Below are 21736 nucleotides of genomic sequence, written 5' to 3'. Positions count from 1 at the left end.
TAGAGTCAGAACAGCAGCTTTTATATTTAACCTAAACCATGATTTCTTAAGTAATCCAGTTAGGTTCCCATTCATACTCCTTATCACACTGTTCAACACAGACAAAAATCCTTCTTGAAGCTCACCACGAGAGGAACTACACTGAATAACAGCATCAGTGCTGACAACCACCACCTGCCAAACACAGAACCTGTGAGGGCAGGGATCTCAACATCAACTCTTGTGCTGTTGGGCTCCTGGAATCCCAGACTGCTTTGGTTTGGAAGGGACCTTGCAGATGATTTAGTTCCACTCCCCTGCCATGGGCCAGGACACCTTCCACAAGACCAGGCTGCTCCAATCCAGTCTGGCCTTGAACACTCCAGGGATGGAGCAGCCACAGCCTCTCTGGGCAACCTGTGCCAGGGCCCCACCATCCTCACAGGGAAGAATTCCTCCCAATATCCAGTGTAACCCTGTCCTCTGTCAGTGAAGCCATTCCCCCTCCTTGTCCTGTCACTCCAGGGGCTGGAGTCACTTTGGTACTGGAAGGGGCTCTAAGGTTTCCCTGGAGCCTTCTCTTCTCCAGGCTGTAGAACCCCAACTCTTTTAGTCTCTCCCCATAGCAGAGCTGCTCCAGCCCTGGGAGCATCTTCATGCCCTCCTCTGGACTCTCTCCAGCATGAAAGTTCTTAAGCCACACTCTGGTACTGCTCCATGTTTTCCAAGTATGAGGATCCAAAGTCCCTCGCTGACTCCATGGATGCCTTCACACGATGTGAGAAGCTTGTCCATACCCCAGCTGCATCCCAAGCCCTGTTCCCATCATCTGCTGCACAACAAGCCTCTGGCAGGCTCCAATCATCCTGGGCAACTTCCCTGCTGCAGCCAGGTCAGTGATGGTGCCACCTCAGCCACAAACCACATCAGCTGCCTACAACCCACTGCAAACTGGGACAGGGTACCAACAGAGCAGGAGGTGGGTCCTTGGGCACTGGGAAAGACTGAAACTGTGTTTATACTTCCTGGGAATAATCAACACGAACTATGGTCTACACCAGGAGCCAAAACACGCTACAAAACATTACTTTTTTCAGGCACTCACTAATAAAAGATGGTTAAATATAGCACAAAGCCACTCTGGGAAGGAGGGGAATCTTCCACTTGAGTCTCCAGCCTACAATTTATCAATGCAACACATCCAAAAATTAGGAGGAACATGACCACGTTGCAGCATCTCCCCTTTCATTTAAATGCTGCGGACAATCCCTAAGACAAAATAAATTTAGGGAGGGAGAGAAGTATTTATTTATGCTTACAAAAAGCTGTTTGGATGAAAATCCCATCTCCAAAGCCTGAGTTCTCCACAAAGCAGATTCTGCACTGCCAGCAACATGATGAATTTCTCCAAAGCCCTTAGAGCATGGCGAGAAAACCACAGGAAGCTGCTCAATAAAAATAAACTTCTTTTCATCTCACACTCTATATATTAACGTCAATTTCTCTTCCACTCCAGCTTCTGTTTCCCTTCTTGTCTCCCTCCCAGCACATGGCATACTTGATTTATTACAGCTAATTCATTAAAGCAAATTAATTTGGCATCTATTTCTCAGGATCCCTTAGTCAGATTAGGATTCTACCATATTCTATCAAAAGCAAACAAAAATGCAAACACTGATCCTAGGCAACCTGAAACCAACAGATGCCTGAGAAGCTGAAAACGCCTCTAATGAAACTGCAGTCAAAAGAATAAATTCCACTTCAAGGAGGCTGCTACAATTCAAGAATTTAAATAGGTCCAATCCTGACGCATTTCCAAAGGAAATCCTTGCAGCTCTGCATACTTTGGAGAGCTTAATTTACCCAGAGAAATGGGTGAACCACCACTGCTCAGCCACTGGGTGACTGCGGCCTGCAAGTTTTGGCTTCAAAAGCAGCAAACCAGCACAGTATTTAAGCACACACACAGCATTTCCCTTTCCTGATGATAAGCTGGCACGAGGCAAACATCACCAAGGAGAATTAGATTATTTCACACCGGTCTGAGATGATGTACCAAATTTATGCCTTTTTTTTTTTTTAAGCCTTACAGCAGCGCAGACAGCTCAACAGCAATGTCTCACAGTGCACAAAAATTAACGCCCCAATGAAAACAAGCCTAGAAAAGATAAAACCCTTTGTATTTCCCTCTTATGTCAGACAGGATGGCCTTCACCTTGCTCCCCAGGGAGCACCGGCTCCATCAGTGCCCACACTCCACTAATAAACTCAAGGCTTTGTGTCACCGGTGTGGAACAGGCAGGTATTGATACAGCACAAAAGCAGCAGCGAGGCGCTATCAGGGAATCCGCTGTCTCCGTTCGGTCCACTCGCATTCCGTATCTCCAAAATTACCTGACTGGAATTCTTAATTTGAGAGCCAGAAGACACTGCACGAATAAACAGAAATATGCTGCCTTTGCAAGTTTCACGTTATAAAGGCTGGATTTGCTTCCCGCCGCCGGTACGTCATTCATTAAGCACCTCATCAGCCGAGCGGCTACTAATTATTTCGATAAAAATTAAGCAGGATAATGTAAGGAAAGGGAAAGGAAAATCACCCCGGCTTCTGGAGCGAGCCGGAGTGATTCACGGCTCCCACACACAGAGATGACTTTCATTTAGAATTCACCTTCCCAGGCCTTTTGTTCGGGGTTCTTCCCCCCTGCTCCGAGGAGCGGGGGGGGCGCGGGCCCCGCACGGGCACCGCGGACCGGGGCGGGGGCTCCCGGGGCGGGGGGGCTCCCGGGGCGGGGATGCTCGGCGGGCGATGCCCCCGGGCAGGGGGATGCCGGCGGGTAGGGAGATGCCGGCGGACAGGGAGATCCCGGCGGGCACATCCCACCTTCCCCCGGTCCTCCCGTCTCGCCTCGCCGCGCCCCCCCCCACCCGCCACCGCCACCGCCACCGCCACCAGCTCCATCTTGGCCTCCGCCCGCGGCCCGGCCCCGCCGCGCTCACCTGCGGCCCGCGGGCGGGCGGGCGGGGGCCGCACAGCCCCGGGCAGGCGGGGGCGGCCCCGCGGGGCGGGGGCGGCTCCTCGCGGGCCTCGCGCGGGGCCCGGTCGCGGCGGCGCGCGCGCTCCGTCCTCAGCGCCGGTGCCGCCGCCGCCGCCGCCAGACACCGACCGGGACCCGGCCACGGGAGGGGGCGGCGCTGGCGCACTGCGCATGCGCGCCCCCGGCACGCAGCGCCGCCGCCGCCGCCGCCGCCGCCGCGCGCGCGCGCGCGCTCGCGGGCACGCGGCCGCAGCGCCGGGAGCGCGCGTCGGGGATCCCGATGGGAACGGAGGGGGCGGAGACGGGAGGGGGAAAAGCGGGAAGAGAGCGCGGCAAAAAGCGAACTTCCCTGACCGGGAATCGAACCCGGGCCGCGGCGGTGAGAGCGCCGAATCCTAACCACTAGACCACCAGGGAGCGATACGGGGTAGTTCTCACTCGTGTATTTCATGCACTGTCTCCGCGGCCAGGCAGGGACAGTGACACGGTGAGACCGGGGACTGCGGTACAGGGGGCGGGGGCTGCATCCATCACAGCAGCCGGTGACTGTGGCACAGGAACCGGGATCTGCACTGGGGTTGGCGGCTGCGGCACAGAGATCAGTGAGGCCGGGGGCTGCAGCTCCCCACAGGAGCTGGTGACCGTGGCACAGGGAGCGCTGGGTCCGGGGCTGTGACACGGGGATCGGCGAGGCTGGGGATAGAGGTACGGGGCTGCAGGGACAGTGGAGGAGCCGGAGGTACGGGATGCAGCAACACACAGAACACGGCCAGGACATCACCGTGTGCCGCAGGCTGAGGGTTCACTGCCCTTAGGGCACTGTCACTCAGCCCATGCCCGCACGCCGACCCGCAGTGTGCCTGGGCAGCACCTTCCGAGCATCCCATCCTGCCATCCCCACCCACCCAGCCCCACACCGGCCTTGGGCTCCTCAGGAGCTCAGTGCAGAGCCGGTTCCCTTTAATGAAAAGGAGTGCTTACAATAAGGGCAAATGAGGGTTTTAAGCTCATGAGTCTGTTTTTCCTAGTTGCAAGTTTCCTGGCTGTTTCCTGGGAAACACAGCTATTTCCCAGTGTTAGGTAAAAACACAATTTCCACCCATCCAGTGCATCCTGGAGCAGGTGTGGCTGGGGTGGTGACCTCAGGAACACTGGTTCCAGTTATCCCTCCCACCACTCCTGCTGCTGTGTGTCTTCTCTGTGAGGCTCTAATGGCCTTTCCCGTCTGCTGCCTCTGACTCACGTTTTAAAGAAATGAATGATGATGGATCCTATTTGCCAACAGAGTCATCACCATGAATCACACACCCACACCACCTCCTTGCTTCAGCTCCATCTCCAGCCCAGCTCCTGCAGCTTTCCCTGTCCAAAACACCAGCCACTTGCAGGGCTCCCCAGCGCTGACCTTGGATCTTGCAGAGTCTGCACCCAAGAAGAGATGCTGAGCCCACCCCAGCACCCATGGGGGTGCAGCAAGTGGGCCCAGGCTGGCAGCTTGGCTCTGGACGCTGCCCGCTCAGCCAGGATGAGCACAGGCTGCTGGAGTGGTTGTGCAACCCCTCTCAGACCATAAATCTCAAATTCCTTAAGAAACACTTGCTGTGGTTTTGGCTGAGGGTCAGGACACGGTGCCAGCAGGGAAAAGTGACTCCTTCCTGCTTTTTGCAGTTACTTACTTTTTGATTCTGCTGTTTATCTGCTTTGTGGGATGGAGCCATCTGCCCTCATCTCAGCCTGGGTGCTCCCAGCAGCATCTCTCCTCCAGGATCAGGTCTCACACCAACCTGTCTGTCCTTAGCCTCACTTGGAGAGATGTAGTTTTACCTAATGAAGTGATGTAGGAAAAATATCCCCAACTTTCAAAACAAACACCCAAACCCAAAACCAAACCCTCATCACCAAGGAGATGTCCCAAGCCTAGCTGGGCATCCTTCCTCTGAAAACAGCACACTGAGGATCTCTGCTGGCCTCTCCACAACCTATTTGCCTGCTCTGCACTGCCCTTTTAAGCTTGGAGACAGCAGCTCCCAGCTCCAGCCATCCATCCACAACTCCCCCATGCTGTGCTGTTTGACTGCCAGAGCTTCCATGGAGGTGACTGATTCCCTGAGGTACCACAGTGTCAGGCCATGCCAGCACCCCAGCTGCAGCTTTTCCACATTAGAAATTTCTCCAGCCTCAGCTCCCACTGCCAAGGTTACTGCTGGGATTGCAGTTCCATGCTCCCAGCTCAGGAAAAGGGCAAGAGGAAGTTTGGAATTCACCTGCAGCACCAGCCATGAAGTTTGCAGCTCCCCAGCCCAGAGGAAACAGCTTGGGAACAGTGTCCAGTATCTTGAAAACATCAGACTGTAAATATTATTTAGCACATTCCTTCATGAGAGAGCATCCAAAGAGCCAGCAGATAAGCCAGAGGGATATGATGGAATATTTCACTTGCTTCTTGCCTCAGGCTGCTGCAGCAGTTGGTATTTATCTCATGAGTTCATAACAACCACTTGAGAGGATTTCAGTGCTGTTAGAACAAGACAAAGACATTCACCCCATTTTCTCCCAAAGGAATTCTTTATTGACACGTTTCTTCAGTCTTTATCTTAAAGAGAAACAGTTCCATACCCAAGCTCCTGCAGTCCCCATTTCACTGGCCCTGTTCCTCACAGTTCCAGTCAAGCGAGGAGTGCCCGTGAACGACACTCTAACTCCACCTATGGCCTAGTACATCTGCCCACTAACATCTCATCCCACATCCCCAGGTCTGCAGAGGGAGGGGAGCAGGGGTGGGGGAAATGGAGATTTATCAAATCAGTGTCAAAACTTGCTTCTCTAAAGGGTCAGAGGCAGTTCAGTCCCTCCGGGGTGATTAGCCACTAAAACTACCCAGATATGTACATAAGTTTAAAGACCTGAGTAAGTCCCACTTCGCCTCTAAGGCACAGAATTGCTCACTCTAGGTATTTCTACGTGGAGGCACCTTGCCTAGAATAAGATCAGGCCTCTAGGAGAAAACTTGGAATTTGTCAGCTCCTGAGCAATGAAGTTGGACATCAAAAGAGCAAAACATCCAGCCCCTGGAGGGACTGGGTGAGCTCCAAGACTCTCTGCCAGTTTTGTAAACTAAAATTTGAGCTGGGGCTTTCAGCTGAGAAACCCATCCAGTCACAGCCAGATGTACCAGCTGGAGGAGCCCTCAGAGAGCAGAGCAGAGTCCCTCCAATGGTATCCATATTCCAGCCTTCAGAAATTCCTCCTCCAAGAATGAAGGGATAAGCTGAGAAGGGAGAAGCAAGTTTCATACACTCGGGAAACAGAGTGCACCACTGAATTTAACACAAGAACTGGCTTTATAAACATGCTGCTATGACTGCATGATGCAAAACTCCAGTGCTCAACAACCAGCTTTAGAACCCTTGCAGTCTCCTCTACAGAAAATAAACCATAAACAAGTAAAGCATAAGTGATGTAAGGCTTGCAGTTCAGCTTCAGAGTCCAAGGGAGCTTTGCCCTAATATGCGAAAGCTTTTTTGTTTGTTTGTTTTTACGCTTTATTTCTTTAAAGTTCATTGCATTTAAAAATAAAGATTCTTAGTTTTGTTAAAGCTAGAGCATTAGTGTAACAACGAGGCAGCTGCTAAGTGAAGTTTACCTTTTAGGAGCCCAGAAAAAACCCCAACTGTTTACCCCATCTACCCAACAGCTCCAGTGAGAGCCAGAGAAAACAGTAACAGGAGAAGCCTGGGAGCTCCCAGAGTAGCCCACACAGAGAACAGAGCCAGAAGCTGAAGCTAAGGTGCCCATGCACTTGGCTTCTCCAGTTACTGCCCTCCTCATGCTGCTCAGGGCCATGTATCTGCTCCAAGCCATGTCAGACAAAGGAAAACTGTTTTCATCCAGAGCAGTGGCATTTCTGAGCTACTTTAAGGAAACTCCAGCTTACACGCTCTCCCAAAAGGACAGCAGTGATACATTTAATCTACAAACTTTAGTGTAAAATATTATTTGTGTACAAAACTTTGCATTCTCTTTATTTGACTTGGATCCAGCAGCAGTGTCTATGAATGAAGGATGGATCTCTCCAGACTGGCTCTCAGCCCCTTCTTGGATTCGCATGTTGTTGCTGTGGTGAAGGTTTGGGAGGGAGGGGGCTCTTCCAGTTGTGCAAAGCCACATCCAGGCCTAGAAGGGAGCGTTGTCTTGTGGAGGCTTGTCCCCAGCTCCAGAGGGGGAGTGGAGGCCGTCAGTGCTGTTTTCCCTGCTGCCCACCACTCGGGACTGGAAGGAGAGAAGAGAGTGAGGACACCAAGAAAGCAGCACTGGGAATACCAAGTCAATTCCCCCTTGTCGAGGTCACCTACTGTAGCCAAGACTTCACATATCTGAGAGGCCATTTGCCCGAATACTAGTCTACAAGAAAAACATTGCAGAAATTAAAGTTTCTGCTCAAGGCTTCACTCTCTGTGTTTACAAGACAAAGCAGACTGTTACCTTTATGGTCCCAACTCTATCTTCAAAGGACTTGAAGGTTGCAGAATTCCTTGAAGAAAGAAGAGGGGAGAAAAAAAACAACAAATCAAGACAAGTTAGCTCTTAACCATATCAAATGGCACGGTGTGACTGGGCTCTGTGGCCATTCCCCTGCAGTGACACCATCACCCAGAGCACTCCCAGCTCCTCACAGCCTTTGGCACAAATCTCTCAGGCACATTAGGCATGAACACCACATCCAAACTCTGAAGGAAAACATTTATACCACATGCAGTCCACTTAATTGCTCAAGCTAAAGTGTTGAGGGAAACAAGTCCTAGTTTACTGGGGAATCAAGGCCCATTTAAGTAGAGAAGAAATCAGCTCTTAGCTTTAAAAAACTTCCAACTAAAAACATTTTGTTTTAAATAGTGGAAAGGGAAAGGTTTAAAACAAAGGCTTCATTTTCCTGTATCACATCCCATGGAGAGGAAGGGGAGGGCCACATACCTGCACCTATCAGCAGTTTTATTTCTACAGGGGTGATCATTTGCATCAGGAAATGCTCACAAAAATCACAGCTTAATAAATTAATCAGAGCATTTCATATTTCTAGCAAAGAAAACCAGGTCAGCTGTTTGACAACCCAACAAGCTGCTTGGCTGGCGAAGGATTTCAGGGAGTGCTCTGTGCTGAGCATCCAGACCAGGCAATTACTCATCGAGCTGCTCCCCCGGGCCAGGCTGCGGGAGCACTGGGAGATGACTCGCCTCATCTCAGTTATTTTTGTTCCAAGGCATTGCTTGAGATTTGCAGCCATAGAACAACCTCTGCTGATCTGGAAAGAGGATGAACAGAGAGAGTTCTGTGGGCTTGTCCAGCCCTAGCAACTATTTCTCCTGCAAGGAAATCACCAGCTAAGGCACAATGAGGGAAGGCTGAGAGGGTTCCTGTTAAGATTCACCTCAGTGTCAGCAATGGCTGTGCCATACATTGTGGCAGAACTGTAATTCTGCCCTTCAGGGACCTCTGAAAGCTGCAAGCTTCAACCAGACTTTGGTACAGGTGCAACACTGCACCTAGTCCAAGAAAAGACAGGTGCTAATGACCTCAAGAGATATTAAAAAACCCTTTAAATAGTCAAACTGCAGGCTGTGCTTAATCCATGCTCAGAGAGGGGCCTGCTCGAGGAAGGAGCTGGTTGTCCAAGTCAGAACAAACCCCCCAGCAGTGATGGAGGCAGCTGTTCCCCCCAGCCCCACTCAGGAGACACAGGCATGTGCTACATTACCTCATGGCTGGCATACTTATCGAGTGGCGGATGGAGTAGCCGCTGCTCGGAAGCGTTTGGGACAAGGAGGAAAAAGTTAACAACAATTTGACACCGTGCAAAAGCAGCCTAACCCCGGCTCTGAAGCACTCACTGTCCACACACAGATTGCTGTGGACAGCCCAAGTGGTAGGAGCCAGCCCTCTCTCCCCTTATTTAACAGCTGCAGCCCCAAGTTTAGTTTCCCAGACACAGGACAGCCAGTATTTAACTGCAACTGTGATACAAAAGTCAATCCCAGGGCATTGGTTTGCGGTAGATTTCTCAATCTGTGTCAAAAGTTTAGGCAAGGCTTAAATAACCAGCTTCCCCTTTAAGGTCTGCAAGGGCCTGGCATAGAAACAAATGCTCTTTTAGAGCCTTGAAGAGTATCTTACCTAAGGGAATGTGAGATGGAGTGAGCCCTGGGAGAGGCCACAGGCAGCACAGAGAAAAAGGAAGGAATGGTCAGAAACTTGCACAGAAACTTGCACCAAACGCAGGGACACGGTCACAGAATCATGGGACAGCAAAGTCAACTACCCAGGAGGAAGCCTCTCAAAATAAATCACAAGAGCAAGCAAAAAAAAATGCTTTTCATTAACTCCAGACAAGCTGTTTCTCAAAGAGCAGTAACAGCACCTACATCAACTTAGAACCCAGCTGGGGAGGGGAAGGAGTTGATGTGCAACAGAAAACCAAAACATTTTTGCAACATCTATTGCTTTCACACATTTTTTAAGCATTTTTTCTAAACTGAAGGTTTTACCAAGCCCCAGCTATATTGGTAGAGATACCTCCTTCCCCCATTTCCCCCTGTGATCCCTCATACAAAGACAGCATTGCTCAGACTTCTGGTGAGGACTTGAGTAAGGGCAAGCTGCAATGGATACCTGCACTTTATCTTGCCAAGCCTGCAAATCTCAAAGTTACAGTTCAGAGAACAAATGCACTGCAGGTTATCACAGAGAAGATTAAAGGTATCATGTTTACCCTGTAACTTGGTTGCCCATTTTTAGGATGGGACTTTGCAATGCAGTAGCATCTCAGCAGTCTGAAACAACAGACTGAGGTTTCCTACTTCTATTAGGAAGATTACCAGGATGCTCTAAAGGAGCTTCTCCTGCCAGGGCAGTGTTTTATTCCACTTAAATATAATTCTTCTGCAGTAGGAAGCAGTCATGGCAAGCTGGATGTGAAGTACTTGGCAATGAGTACAAGGGCTTTTCCTGACAGCCAGAGTGAAGATGTTGGGCTCTGTGGTTTCATTTCCCCATATATCCAAGTCAGCTCTTTTTGGCAGGGCAGATGCCTTGAAATGCTGCCTTTGCATGTGAAATAAATTAACTTTCTACTTACTCTTGCTTAAAGGAGAACAACACAGACAACACATCCATGCACCATGCTGCTCCACACGGAATACCACAAGCACTGGTTCCTTGTTCAGTATCTTGGCCTGGGCCTAGCAGTAACCCTTTTCCTCCTTCCATAAGGATTGAAAGTTTACATAAATTCCAGAATCTGCAGGCACTTTGGGTTCAGGCTAACATTTCATAATGAATTTGCTTGTAGCATTATGTACAGCAGCAAATTTCATCAGACACCACGAAGTGCACAGGTGGACACAAACCCACAAAGCAACAAAAAGGAAACACTTCCAATTTTGCAGTTTACTGGCATCAGTAAAATGCAGGAACAGAATGTCTAAAAGCCAATTTACTTTTTAACTGTAGGTGGAGATAACAGAGACATCTGAACAGGCCAAGATTTGAAAAAATCCCACCCACTAAATACATTTCCTCTCCTCAGAGCAATCCAGTAGAGCATTAATGCAGTGAGCACACAGTTACAGCATTAACTTCCCAAGGTTACAATCCACACATCAAAATTATTTTGACCAGAACACAGCATGTCTAAAGATTTAACATGTTACTTGTATTTAAAACAATTTGACCCAAGCATTTTTAATGGAATTAGGCCCACACCCTTGGTGTATTGGAGGCTCTGTCCCATTCATCAGGCCTTCCTTGCATTTATCAGCCAGTGAAGGCTGACTAAACAAGGAAATCCCCTCTGTTATCTCAACACTTCCAGTGCTGGAAAATAAACTCGCTTTGCAAGTGAATTTGTAGTGTAAGAAGGAAAAAAACAGAGTACAGTAATGGAGGTCAGTGTAGGCTACAAGGCCTGTAAGAGAGATTCTCTGGGAACAGAGGTCATCCCACTGGTTCAGAGCAGTGATCACAGCAATACAACAGACTTCACTCCTTGTCAGCTCTGATCACATACCAGAACACCAGAGTTCACCTGGCAAGGGTGAAAAGTGGGACAGCTCCTGCAAAACCTTATGCTCAGAGTTAAACCTTCTTCAGTATCAGAAACAGGAAGACTTGGATGCAGCACAGGAGACAGAAGTCTGTTTATATATGCAGAGAAAAACTAGAAGTCTTAAAAAAAAAATCATTACTGTGTTCCCCCACAGGGCCACATATACAAATCCTGCTGAAATAATTTTGGCAGGGATTCCCAAATGATAAAACAGAAGCTGCCTGTATTTCATAACACCTCACCCAAGGTATTAGCTATAAAAAGGAATGCAGATGTTGAAGCTGAGGAAAACCATTGCTGCAAAGGCCTGGCATGTGCCTGGGCCACCTGATTACGTGGCCAGCTGTGACAGTGACTGTGCCAGGCCAGCTCTGCCACCAGGAAAGCATCCCAGTATCCCCTCCCTCCATCACCTGCTCCTGGGATGGCACAAGCATTTCAGCAGCTGCATGACCTGCATTCTCCCAGCTCAAAAACAACAGGCAGGACCAAACCTGTCCAAACAGCTTCTGCCTGTGGCAACCCCAGTTCAGGAGTTCCCCATGTGGTCCCAAAAAAAGCACAGTTCCCATTCCTTTGCTGCAATAGCCCAGCCAGACTGCAGAAACCAGGCTCCAAGTTCGTTTATCAGTTTGGCAAAATGTGCTCCCACCACATCTCGTGCCAGTATCTGTAATCTGCTGTGATTACATGAAAGTCTCTTTTTCCATCAGACCAGGGAGTTTCCAGGAAAGAAAAGTTACAACTTGAATGCTGGAAAGGATAGGAAGCCAGCTAGTTCTCTGCCAAATTCAGAGATATGAGCTTCTGAAAACACCAAAAAACACCCTCCAGGAACACAGTAACTAACTGACTGAGGACAGAACCAGAATAAATCAGTACTATGTGATCAGAGGCCAACAAGTTCTTACCACTCAGATACTCCCAGCCACAGTGGAATAGGAAATTCCCTACAAAGAATGACAGCTACCCATTCAATCCAAGGTCTGAGACAGCATGTTAAATACAAGCCCCAGAAATCCTTCCTTAGTAACCTAGACAGGCTGTACACCCAGAATTAGCTCTCAAATCCAAGAAAAACATGGTCAAGGGATTCTGCATGAAAAATGTGGATGTTACCATCAGTGGGGGAGAAATCTTTAGCTTAAAGTTCTGTAGAAATCTTTAGCTTAAAGTTCTGTAGAAATCTTTAGCTTAAATCTTTAATCTTTAGCTTTAAGTTTACCCGAGGAGCAGGTAAATCACCAATTCTAACCTTGGGCTTTGTACAGCTGAGAATCTCACAGGGCAAGAACCTCAGCCAGGAGAGCCTGTCCCTCTTGCCAGTTTGGAGAGGTTGAAATTTGCAATTATTTCAGTGGCCATCTACTTAAGGAATGGAGATAACCCCAACCACAGAAAAAAATTTTAATGTGGTCATAATCTTCTGAATCAATTGATATTTTCCAACCAACGTGACCTAACTGTGCCTGGAAGACACGCTGCCCTTCTCCATGGAATGTCAACACCCAGGGCTTGAAACCACATGGAATGCAGCAAACAGACATTTCCCTTTTTGTTTTTAATCATAACAGAGCACAGGGGGGATGACCCCTCTCTAATCCAAAGCAGTTACACTGAGAAAACACACCTCTATAATCCAGTAAGAAATAGAAAAGGGAAATTTTAATTCTAATTTCTTACATATGATATAAAAGCTGCAGTGAATCCACATGATGGTAAAAGGGGAAAAGCTGCTAAAAACGTTTGGTCAGCTCTCCTAAACCAAACCAAACTTAAATGCCTTAGAACAGGCTTATCCCCTCAGTAAGTCTTCAATAAGAGTTCAATCTGTCCTAAGCTACAATGCACAGGGCCACACAGAAGGTGGCAGTCCATCAACAGCAGCGTGCTGCCAGCTAAGCAAAAAAACGGAAGAAAGCCTGGTTATTGTCTAAAGTCCCATTCCTGTTTGAAACCAAGATCAAAGCCCTGGAGTGCAAAGCAGAAATCTTACCTCATGTCACCAAGCTTCCTGCTGATAACAGAACCTACATTGGAAAGGGCTGCTGAAGTCTTCTGTCCTGCCTGGGAAAGGGTTTCCTGGGTCTTCTTATAACTATATGGAAAAAAAATCATAAATTGAACTAACGAGTTGGATCCAAAAGTGTCCCCCCCGCCCCCATTTTGAAAAAGGACCCCATATTAAAGGAAAGAAGCTGGGTTAGTGAACTGCACTGACTTCACTGAAAGAGCCACTTCCAGATTTGCATATACTCAAATACTTGAAGTTTTACAAAAGCAGCAAGTGTAGGATTAACCTTTCATTAACCTTTTCTCACCTTCTACTTTTGACCATATATTCTTAAATCTAACAAATATTTGCTAAAAACCAAAGCAAATCCAATTTTCCACAAAGAAGCTCTAACACCTCAGCACTGCAGCCTAATTGCTCTGCAATCATCTTCTCATGTTCTGGAGAAAATAAATCTAGGAACCTATTCCAAACTGTCCTTTCAGCCTTGAGGAAGCCGTAGCACTTGATGTGGAGTTATGTTTTGGAGGAAAGAGGCAAGAAGCAAGATCATCATCCCCATATAGAAAAGAAATGCAGGAATCAGCATTAGCTCTACAGCAGCAGTTTAGAAATAAATTAGTAGAGAAGTTTCCTATCAGTTACCATTAACCACAATAGGTAAAAAGTCTGACAGTTTTTATTTGTCAGCTGATTATTTGAGTTTATACCTGAGCTGCAGACACATGAGAACCTTTGTTTCCTCCAGATGAGACTAATCTCAGGAACAAAGATTCTTTGTGTCACTTTTATTAATTCATTCTCTCTAAACTATTCTACAGTTGATGATTAACATCTAGATTTATATCATTCTTCAGACTACAAAGAAAAGACTCAGGCTGGAAAACAAGTTCAACGTTTTAAACTTTTCTTATTCCAAATATTTCAGCTTGAGATTATTTTTTTGCCTGGTGAGGACATTCAGGAGAAGGGTTTTATAAACAGCCTAATGTTCTCTCATGCCTGAGCTGCCCTGGCTACAAACACCACGGTGACAGATGACTTACTCACATCTCCTTCTCTCCAGGCAGAAATGCATGGGCAGCACCACAGCACCAGAACTGGATTTGAGCAATTCCAATTACAACATTACAACATGTTGGGTTTTGTTGTTTTGTTTTGTTTTTTTTTTGAATACCACAGCCAAGTATTTCTGAATCACGAATACACACGAGATTTAGGCAGAACAGGGCAAAACTGCATCAGCTTTTCCTTCCTTCTTCCTGCTTCTCAAGAGAGAATTCTGTAACTCCTATAATTCCTGTAATTCCATTTTTCAGACCAATTCTTCTTGAAGTCAGGAGCTCCAGAAGAACCTGAGCATACCCCAACAGCAAGGCCTCAACACTGCCTCTGCACAGCACAATTTTCTGCACCTCAGCACAATTCAGGAGTGAACTGATCAGCACCAAGGCTGCTTGATCTCATACAAGGATTGCCTTCCTACTGCAACCACTGTGTCTGAGGAGGATCTCAAGCCCTGCCTTCAGCAGCCAGGCTCCTCCCTGGCTGAGCCCTGTCATGGGGTTTGATTTACAGCTGCCTAACAAGCATTGAAGACCTCGTGCTCACCAAAGCATGCAGTGCTGACTCCAGGTCTGCTTGGCACTCAGAGCTCAGCACTGAGAAATGGTTTACAGCCTCAAAAGACACCATCATGCCATTCATACTGCAAAATTCCAGGTGTTATGCCCAGCTTCAGCAGGCCAGAGATTTTCCAATCGTGTTTTCCACACCTGACAGCAGGATTTTTAATATAACCAAAGAACAAGCACTTGGGTGCTGCTCCTTCTTCCTGAGTGTGCTCCTTCCCCCAGCACAACTGCTTGTGCTGGCACAGCAATCTAGATCAAGGCAACGATCTGGATTAAATATAAACTTGGAAGCACAAAAAAGCAGCAGCTGGATCAGGTGGCCAGCCCAGTCCTGCACCCACAGCTCCCACAGACACATACACACCTCACTGCTGCCAGGCAGAGCCAGGGAAGCACAGGGAGATGAGCAGCTCTGTAACCCAGAACTGCCACCACACACATGTGCAGCTGCAGCTGTGACAGCAAGGGATCAGCTTATACAAGGCTTTAATGCAACTGAGCTACACCCAGCCCTGACCTAGACGTTGCAATTCTTCTCCTGCAAGTGCCACAGTCTGGTTTTCCACGAGTGTAAATTCACAAGCACTCTCTTCTCTTAGCCCCAGCACAAAGCACAATGGAATAATCCAAATCTGGGAGTAATAAATACAAGCTCTGGCTAATACCCCACTTTACTCACAGGCAATTGGCTGCAGCAGAAGCTGCAGAGATGATCTCTGCCCTGTGCTGTTCATCCTGTGATATTCAAACATTTCACTGCACCCCTCTCCTATAAACCCTGACAGGAAGGAGTGAAACCTCCATCCTCAAATGCTCCTTTATCCATTAACACCAGCTTCCTCTCACTTGCTTTCATCCAGCAATCACCATTTGAGCTGTCTGGCTAAAGACACAAACTGTGTAAGTCACCTCACATTCTGCTTACAGTGAAGCTGGATGGGTTTTTCCCTGTTTATGAACTGCTTGCAGAGGGAAAGTCTGTGGCCAGGAATGGCAAACACCAGGAAATTCCACAGCATGCAAAAGCACCATAAGGTCAGGAGTCAGGTCCATTCCCAGCTCACTCAAGAGCCTTGTTAGTTACAGAGCAGAGCAGCATTGAAACAGGAAAGACAATTTATTTGCATAAAAAACCCCAAAATATATGAATGAAACCTCACCCTTGGACTTCTTGAACTTGCCTTTTTGCACTCACTAAACTTTCAAGAAGTAGAAACTCTGATTGATTTCTGAAATGTTGCTGTTTCAATCCCCTTCATGTCCCTGTTTCAGTCTCTACCTTGCCAGCACCAATTGTCACTGTGTCCAGTGCCAAAGCAAGCAGGAAAGCAAAGGTGCCACAGCTCTTCAGCCCCCAAGTGCTCCACAAAAGCACATTTCCTCCACATTTCTGTGCTTATGAAGTACAAGGAAACAGATCTAACTAGAAGCTTTCTGCTCTTGCAGGCACACCCAGGGAGGGACTCTGAACTCTGCTGGAGTCAGCCACTGACAGCAAGCACAAAAACCAAGCTTACTCTACTTGGCAAGTGAAATGGTGACAGTTTACAGCTTCTTAATCTAGAAAACACAGCTGAAAGTCGACCTGCATACTTTAAAGTTCTTTCTGCTACTTCTACACTTTATCTCTGCTCCTCTTTCACCCGTGTTAGGAAGAAAACCGTGCATTCACACATGGTGCTTGATAACCAGCCAGCTCCAAGGACTGCACCCTATACCCACTCCAGGGAACAGGAAAAGCTGGCTCATATCTAAGACCTACCTCCCCAGTTAAATCAGCTCAGAAAATAATGACAAAACCTACCTGCACCCACTCCAGCACTGCAAGGGATCGCCCTAGATGCTGTGGGAAATGCACAGTGAGAAGGACAAAGGCCAACCTCCATAATATCCCTCCATAATTTAGTCCAGATGAGAATTTAATTTCAGGCATTTAGTAAGAGCATGTCTAAGAGAGATTTGCATTCAACAACTGGAGTAGAACAGCTGTGAGGTTTAAGCTGGTTGAGTCTACTTGTGGCCCCAACATGACAGGAAGCTGCCCTGGACCCTACAGCTCTATTCTCATCAGGTACCACAGCAGAAAGCAAAGCTCCTGCTCCTTGCAGAGCACGTTGGGGTAACAAGAAAGGCAGTCTGGCTATTCCACAGCTCCTCAGCTGAAGGTGTAATGTGTGGCACACAGGTCTCAGCTAGCCAGGGGTTCCAGCCAGTTCCTGAGACCAGGCAGGCATTCATAGAGTATCCCTTGGATACTGACCTGAGGAAAAGCTTCCTCTCCCAGCAGAGGCATTTATTGGGTTAAAAAGTTAAAAGCTAGGAAAGATAAATGTCCAGGTAGATCTGGTGAAAGCAGAGGACTGGGAGCAGAGGCACAGCACAGTTAGTGGCAGCAGACTGGCAGAGGAAAGCATTTGTTAAGGCTGAAGGTTAAGACACTCACGCTTCTGATTGAGTTAATTTTTCATTCCAGTCCTCCAGTGTGCTGCTGGCTGAAAGATATCTACAAACACAACTGAGGTTAGAGACAGCTCCAAGATTCACTACAGATGCTTCTTCTGACACTTTCCACATTATTAGTGACTCTTTACACTTACAGTATCAGAGGCTCTATTTCTCTGACAACAGCTTCAGCCTTTCTGGTACAGCCAGAGGGAAAAGAATTGCTTGAGAGGCAGGGAGACACCTAAGCCCCAGTTTCTTTTGTTTAAGCATGTTCAAACACTGAGCACAAAGAAACAAAGCCTGCAGTTTAAAAGGTGTCAGGAAATGAAAAACTTTGCATCTTCTACTCCCTTCCTACATGCTCTGTTGCTGGTCTGTATTAAAAGCACAGGGCAGTGAACTGATCTTAAAGCCAAAAAAATCAAACAGCCACACCCAAAGATGTATTTTACCAATACAGCAGGAACCAGACAAACAATTAAACTTTTGTTTTTCCAATCTTTAAAAATCATGTTTCTCTATACAAAAACAGTACCTTAAGGGCTGTGACAACTAACTCTGGAGGTACAGAACACACACTGCAGAAGGTGGCTGCTCCCACCTCAGACAGAACACAGAGGTGCTCAAAGGAGGGGACTTATCACCCAGAATTCACTTGCCCCAATTAGATCAGTGCCACCTTGCCTAATGATGTGATGCTCCCAATTCATGTTTTCCTCTTAGCTAAATCATCTCCTTCAACACAAGACAAAGAGAGAGAAGCTTCAGCACAGAATGCACCCAAGGGCTCCTTAAGTTCAGCTATGCAGCAGGAATCAATGATTTGTGTCTAATATCAGTGGAGCTCTAATATAATTAAAGAATATATTCCAGAAGCAAAAGTAGCCAGATGCTCTTTGTCTGCATTTGTCACCTGCTTGGATACACAGCAAAGATTAAAATTCATGGATTTCTAGTGCTGACACTGGGAAAGGGTCACACACCAATGCAGCAGATTCAGAAGCCCATGAACACATTGGCAGTTGCACAGCCCCTAATTCCAGCTATGGGGAAGCACCTCCAGCCACTTCTCTCCCAGGTGGCCATACAGAAAGGCAGCAGTCAAACTGATTCCTACCACATTCATGATGAGAAATAGTTTCACAGAAAAGGTAGAGTTCACTAATAAGACAACTGAAACAACAGACTAACCTACTAATTACCAGCTGAAGGGAAATTGTGGTTACATTTTTGTCCCCTCCTTTTTTTTTTTTTATTCAAAATGTGGTCTGGTAACTGATTGGAATTTTTCTCCTGCAATTGCAAGACCATGACAGAGATGATGGCAGTAACATTTACTCATCTCCTCTGCAACTGGGGGATGTTTCTAGCTGGAAGCCAGGCATGCTGGAAGTAACAATCCTGCTTCACCCTGCCTCCAGCTCCCAAGCAAGCCCTGATGCCTGGGAGAACAAGAAGCAGCACAAATCAGGAAAGGCAGCAAGGAACAAGGAGGTGATGCTGAGGAGCCCAAGGCACTCACAAGTCAGACTGTGTCACTTTGTCATTCCACTCTCCAAGTTTCTCAGATGTTTTCACATAACTAGAAACAGAAAGTGTTAATGAATATAACCTTAATATTCATTTTTTAGAAGACAATGACACAGATTCCAGTGACAAAGGAATAACAGAAATAGGGCAGGGACAGAGGAGGGAAGATGAGGAAAAAGGGAAAAGAATAAACAGCAAGATGAACAGCTCAACAATCTGCTCTGCAGTATCATTAACTCCAAACCCCAGTTAAGTTACAGGAGACTTTTTAGCCTGAATGATGTCCATGGGCACCCAGAGTCCCTGACACCCAGTGCAGGGACAAACTTACCTCAGGGACCCTCCTTTTGGCACTGTCAAGCATGGCAGGAACCATACCCTTAATGCCTGCTCAGGAACAGTCTCACTTCATATATTTAGGACAAGATGACTATGGTGAAGCACATCAATATCACAGATTTTTATCCTAGGAAGTGCAGGCTTTTAATTCAGGCTATACAACCCAGGGAATGCTTCTGAACTGGCACAAGCTGTGAAACTGCTTGCACTTCTCTTTGAGCCTGAGTTCAGAACAAGGCAGCAGCTGCCTGTGCCTCAAAGAACAGGCAGAAATGGGCAAACTGAACCAGTAAGTGTGATCCAGATTTTTAACACCATGGCAAAGAGCAGCCAGCAACAATTTATCCTGATCACAGATATGGAAATCCAGCTTATGCAGACATAAAAAGGATTTTTAAGGTGTCTTTTACTCCATAAACCCATCAGAAGAGAAACCTCCAGGCACTGAACAGAGCTCTGGAATACCCAGCTGGGAAGTGTCACACAGAGCCCTGGTTAAACACAGGTGGCACAAGCAACACTCACGCGTTGGAGACTTGGACATCGTGCCAGCTTTTGGACAGGTTCTGCTTCAGCCCATCCAAGGGAGTCAGACCCAGCTTCCTCTTCAGCTCCCCACAGTGCCTCTCTTTGGCAGCCAGAACTTGTCTGAGAGTACCAATTTCTTCTTCAACCTTAGAGAAAGGCAGAGGTTTGTCTCAAATCCCAGTTTAGTTAAAAACTAAATTAAAACAGATTTTTACCTCCCTTGAAACTATCAACAATTTCATTAACATTAATTTTACAAATTGGGAAGAACATCAGATGAATTATTCGACTCAACATGAACTGTGTTGGAATGGGAGGCCACTCAGACTTCACCTCCATACAAGTCACTGTGACTTAGTGACACTGAGATGAACAGAACCCATTCCTTGTATTGTAATTTCAACTGTAAACACCATTCAGTCGCCAAACCTTATTAACTAAGATTTTATCTTATGTTTCTTTTCCTCTGATGTCTTTAAAGCAAAGAGCATTTCCTCAGAGATCTTTCTTACAACACTTTCAAAGCACTGTGGAGCTGTTTCCAGGCAGAGTGGGTTCATTTCTGCCTTAGCTGCAGCTCAGCAAGCCCTGCATGAGCACCCAGAGCAGCAAAGTCCTCCCCTGCCACAACCTGCAAGTCAAAGAATTACCACAGGATTCTCACATGAAGGAAAGGACCACGGAGAAACAGCTGCAATTATCTTCAGCCACATATCAGACAGAAATGATAACCAAAGGCGCTCAAACTTTAGGATGCTACCTTGTAAACCCTCAGCTCTTTGAAAGTGTATAGGCACCAAAAATAGTTGCCTGTAAAGTGCAATAAATATTTAAGAGAAAAAGGTAGGAAGAAAAGCTCATTAAGTGCACCAATGTTTCAGTTTCCTAAGGAAAAATTGTTTTATTTCGCTTAGTATTTGCCTGAAGTGTTTTCTGGCTTCACATGGAACTAAAATCCTACACTGAGCTCCTGATATCAAAAGCCACTTACTTCCTTAGAGCTCTAAATTAGGCTGTTCTGGGAAAGAGCAAACAACACACGGCAGCGTTTGAAGTATCTGCCAGCTTTGTGCATTTCAACAATTACCTCCGAGACCCCAAGGTAACACTGCAAAATTAAAAAAAAAAAAAAAAACAAACCAAAAAAACCCAACAACAAAACACCCAGTCCTGCCCCTGCGGGTCCTGCTTATTCCTTCCCAGCAGAACACAAGCGGGGCACAGGCTGCCCAGGCGAGCCCCCCGTACCTTGGCGAGCTCGGCTCTCAGCTCCTCCTCCTCGGCCAGAGTCAATCCCTCGGGCGCAGCGCCCCGGGCCGCGTTATCCACGGGAACATCTGTCATGGCATCCGCCAGCAGACCTTTGTTGGGAGAGTTAAGGTTGATATCTGTCGCAGACAAGGAGCAGAGGGCACGGAATAAGCAAGCGGCAGGCGAGGCGCGTTATGCAAAGCAGGGCGGGGGGCGGCGGAGCTGCGGGAAGGGGACGGGAACAGAAACCTCGGCCGGAGTTTCCTCCGCGAGCATCCATCGGAACCGGGGGCAGAGCCGGGCATTCCGCGGCCTCACAGCCCCTGTGCCCGGCTCCGCGGGTGGGCACGGGGCGCGGTGAGGGAAGCGGAGCCAAGGAGAGACCCCCGGGGCCGCTCCCCATCCTCGGGGCCGCTCCCCATCCTCGGGGCCGCTCCCCACGCCCGGGGCCGCTCCCCACGCCCGGGGCCGCTCCCCCATCACAGCAGCGGCAGCTCCCGCACCGCCGTCCCCGGGCTCCCCCCGTGCCCGGCACTCCCCGGCCCATGCCCGCAGCAGCCCCCGGGCCCTACCCTGGTTCGCGCTCTCCATGGCGGCGCCCCGGGCCCGTCCAGCCGCCGCCGCCGCCGCCCCCGGTGACGCGCTCAGCGCGCGCCGCCCGCCCGTTCCGGGGAGGGTCGCGGGCACAGCGCGTCAGCGCCGCGTCGCCACGGTGACGGTGACACGTGTGTCACTGCCCCCCGCACCGGACACCGGGGTGACGTCATGGGGGGGGCAGCGCGGCCGGGCGGGGCCGGGCGGTGCCGTGAGCGCGGCCGGAGGGCAGGGGGCAGCACCGGCACGGGGCACCGGGACAGCGGGCACGGCACGGCACACGGGG

General features: G+C 48.3%; 2 protein-coding genes and 1 non-coding gene across 13 annotated transcripts in view; all 3 read right to left on the bottom strand.

The window, feature by feature from the left end:
• The window catches only part of DNAJC5 (DnaJ heat shock protein family (Hsp40) member C5), a 30823-nt gene extending 27668 nt beyond the window's left edge, over positions 1-3155 (bottom strand). Inside the window, exon 1 of the mRNA XM_036395451.2 lies at positions 2980-3155. The gene's annotated coding sequence lies outside the window, so the exon portion shown is untranslated. The remainder of the gene's footprint in view (positions 1-2979) is intronic.
• Positions 3156-3362: 207 nt separating this feature from the next.
• On the bottom strand, positions 3363-3434 carry TRNAE-CUC (transfer RNA glutamic acid (anticodon CUC)). The gene has a single exon. It is a non-coding gene; the product is annotated as a tRNA-Glu (tRNA).
• Positions 3435-5563: 2129 nt separating this feature from the next.
• TPD52L2 (TPD52 like 2) lies at positions 5564-21531 on the bottom strand. 11 transcript variants are annotated; one of them, XM_036395515.2, is made up of 11 exons: positions 21106-21151; positions 20854-20993; positions 19603-19751; positions 18731-18790; positions 17207-17266; positions 13112-13213; positions 9186-9212; positions 8770-8811; positions 7500-7548; positions 7370-7418; positions 7193-7286 (listed from the first exon to the last, which is right to left on the bottom strand). In XM_036395515.2, exons 1-10 carry the CDS (start codon positions 21134-21136, stop codon positions 7383-7385), a joined length of 696 nt encoding a protein of 231 aa, XP_036251408.1. In that variant the 5' UTR covers positions 21137-21151; the 3' UTR covers positions 7193-7286; positions 7370-7382. The 11 variants fall into 11 exon arrangements, with proteins under 11 accessions (XP_036251405.1, XP_036251406.1, XP_036251404.1 ...); XM_036395512.2 differs by lacking the exons at positions 7370-7418; positions 21106-21151 and adding an exon at positions 21429-21531 and having other exon boundaries at positions 5564-7286; XM_036395513.2 differs by lacking the exons at positions 7370-7418; positions 21106-21151 and adding an exon at positions 21429-21531 and having other exon boundaries at positions 5564-7286; positions 20854-20966.
• Between the last annotated feature and the right edge of the window lie 205 nt (positions 21532-21736).

The sequence above is a fragment of the Molothrus ater genome, chromosome 17, assembly GCF_012460135.2.
Source record: "Molothrus ater isolate BHLD 08-10-18 breed brown headed cowbird chromosome 17, BPBGC_Mater_1.1, whole genome shotgun sequence".
In the NCBI taxonomy this organism is placed as follows: Eukaryota; Metazoa; Chordata; class Aves; order Passeriformes; family Icteridae; genus Molothrus; species Molothrus ater.
This window is presented reverse-complemented; position numbering and strand designations above follow the sequence as displayed.

What these genes read in the sequence shown, in the direction of transcription:
- TPD52L2 (XM_036395511.1), bottom strand. Translation starts at nt 21,136, where the DNA reads ATGGATGCTCGCGGAGGAAACTCCGGCCGAG. An exon ending in AAATTAACTCAATCAGAAGC is followed by an intron (nt 13,214 to 17,206) that starts GTGAGTGTCTTA and finishes TTTTCCATATAG; the next exon opens with TTATAAGAAGACCCAGGAAA. An exon ending in AGGAAGCTTGGTGACATGAG is followed by an intron (nt 9,213 to 13,111) that starts GTAAGATTTCTG and finishes GGCCTCTCCCAG; the next exon opens with GGCTCACTCCATCTCACATT.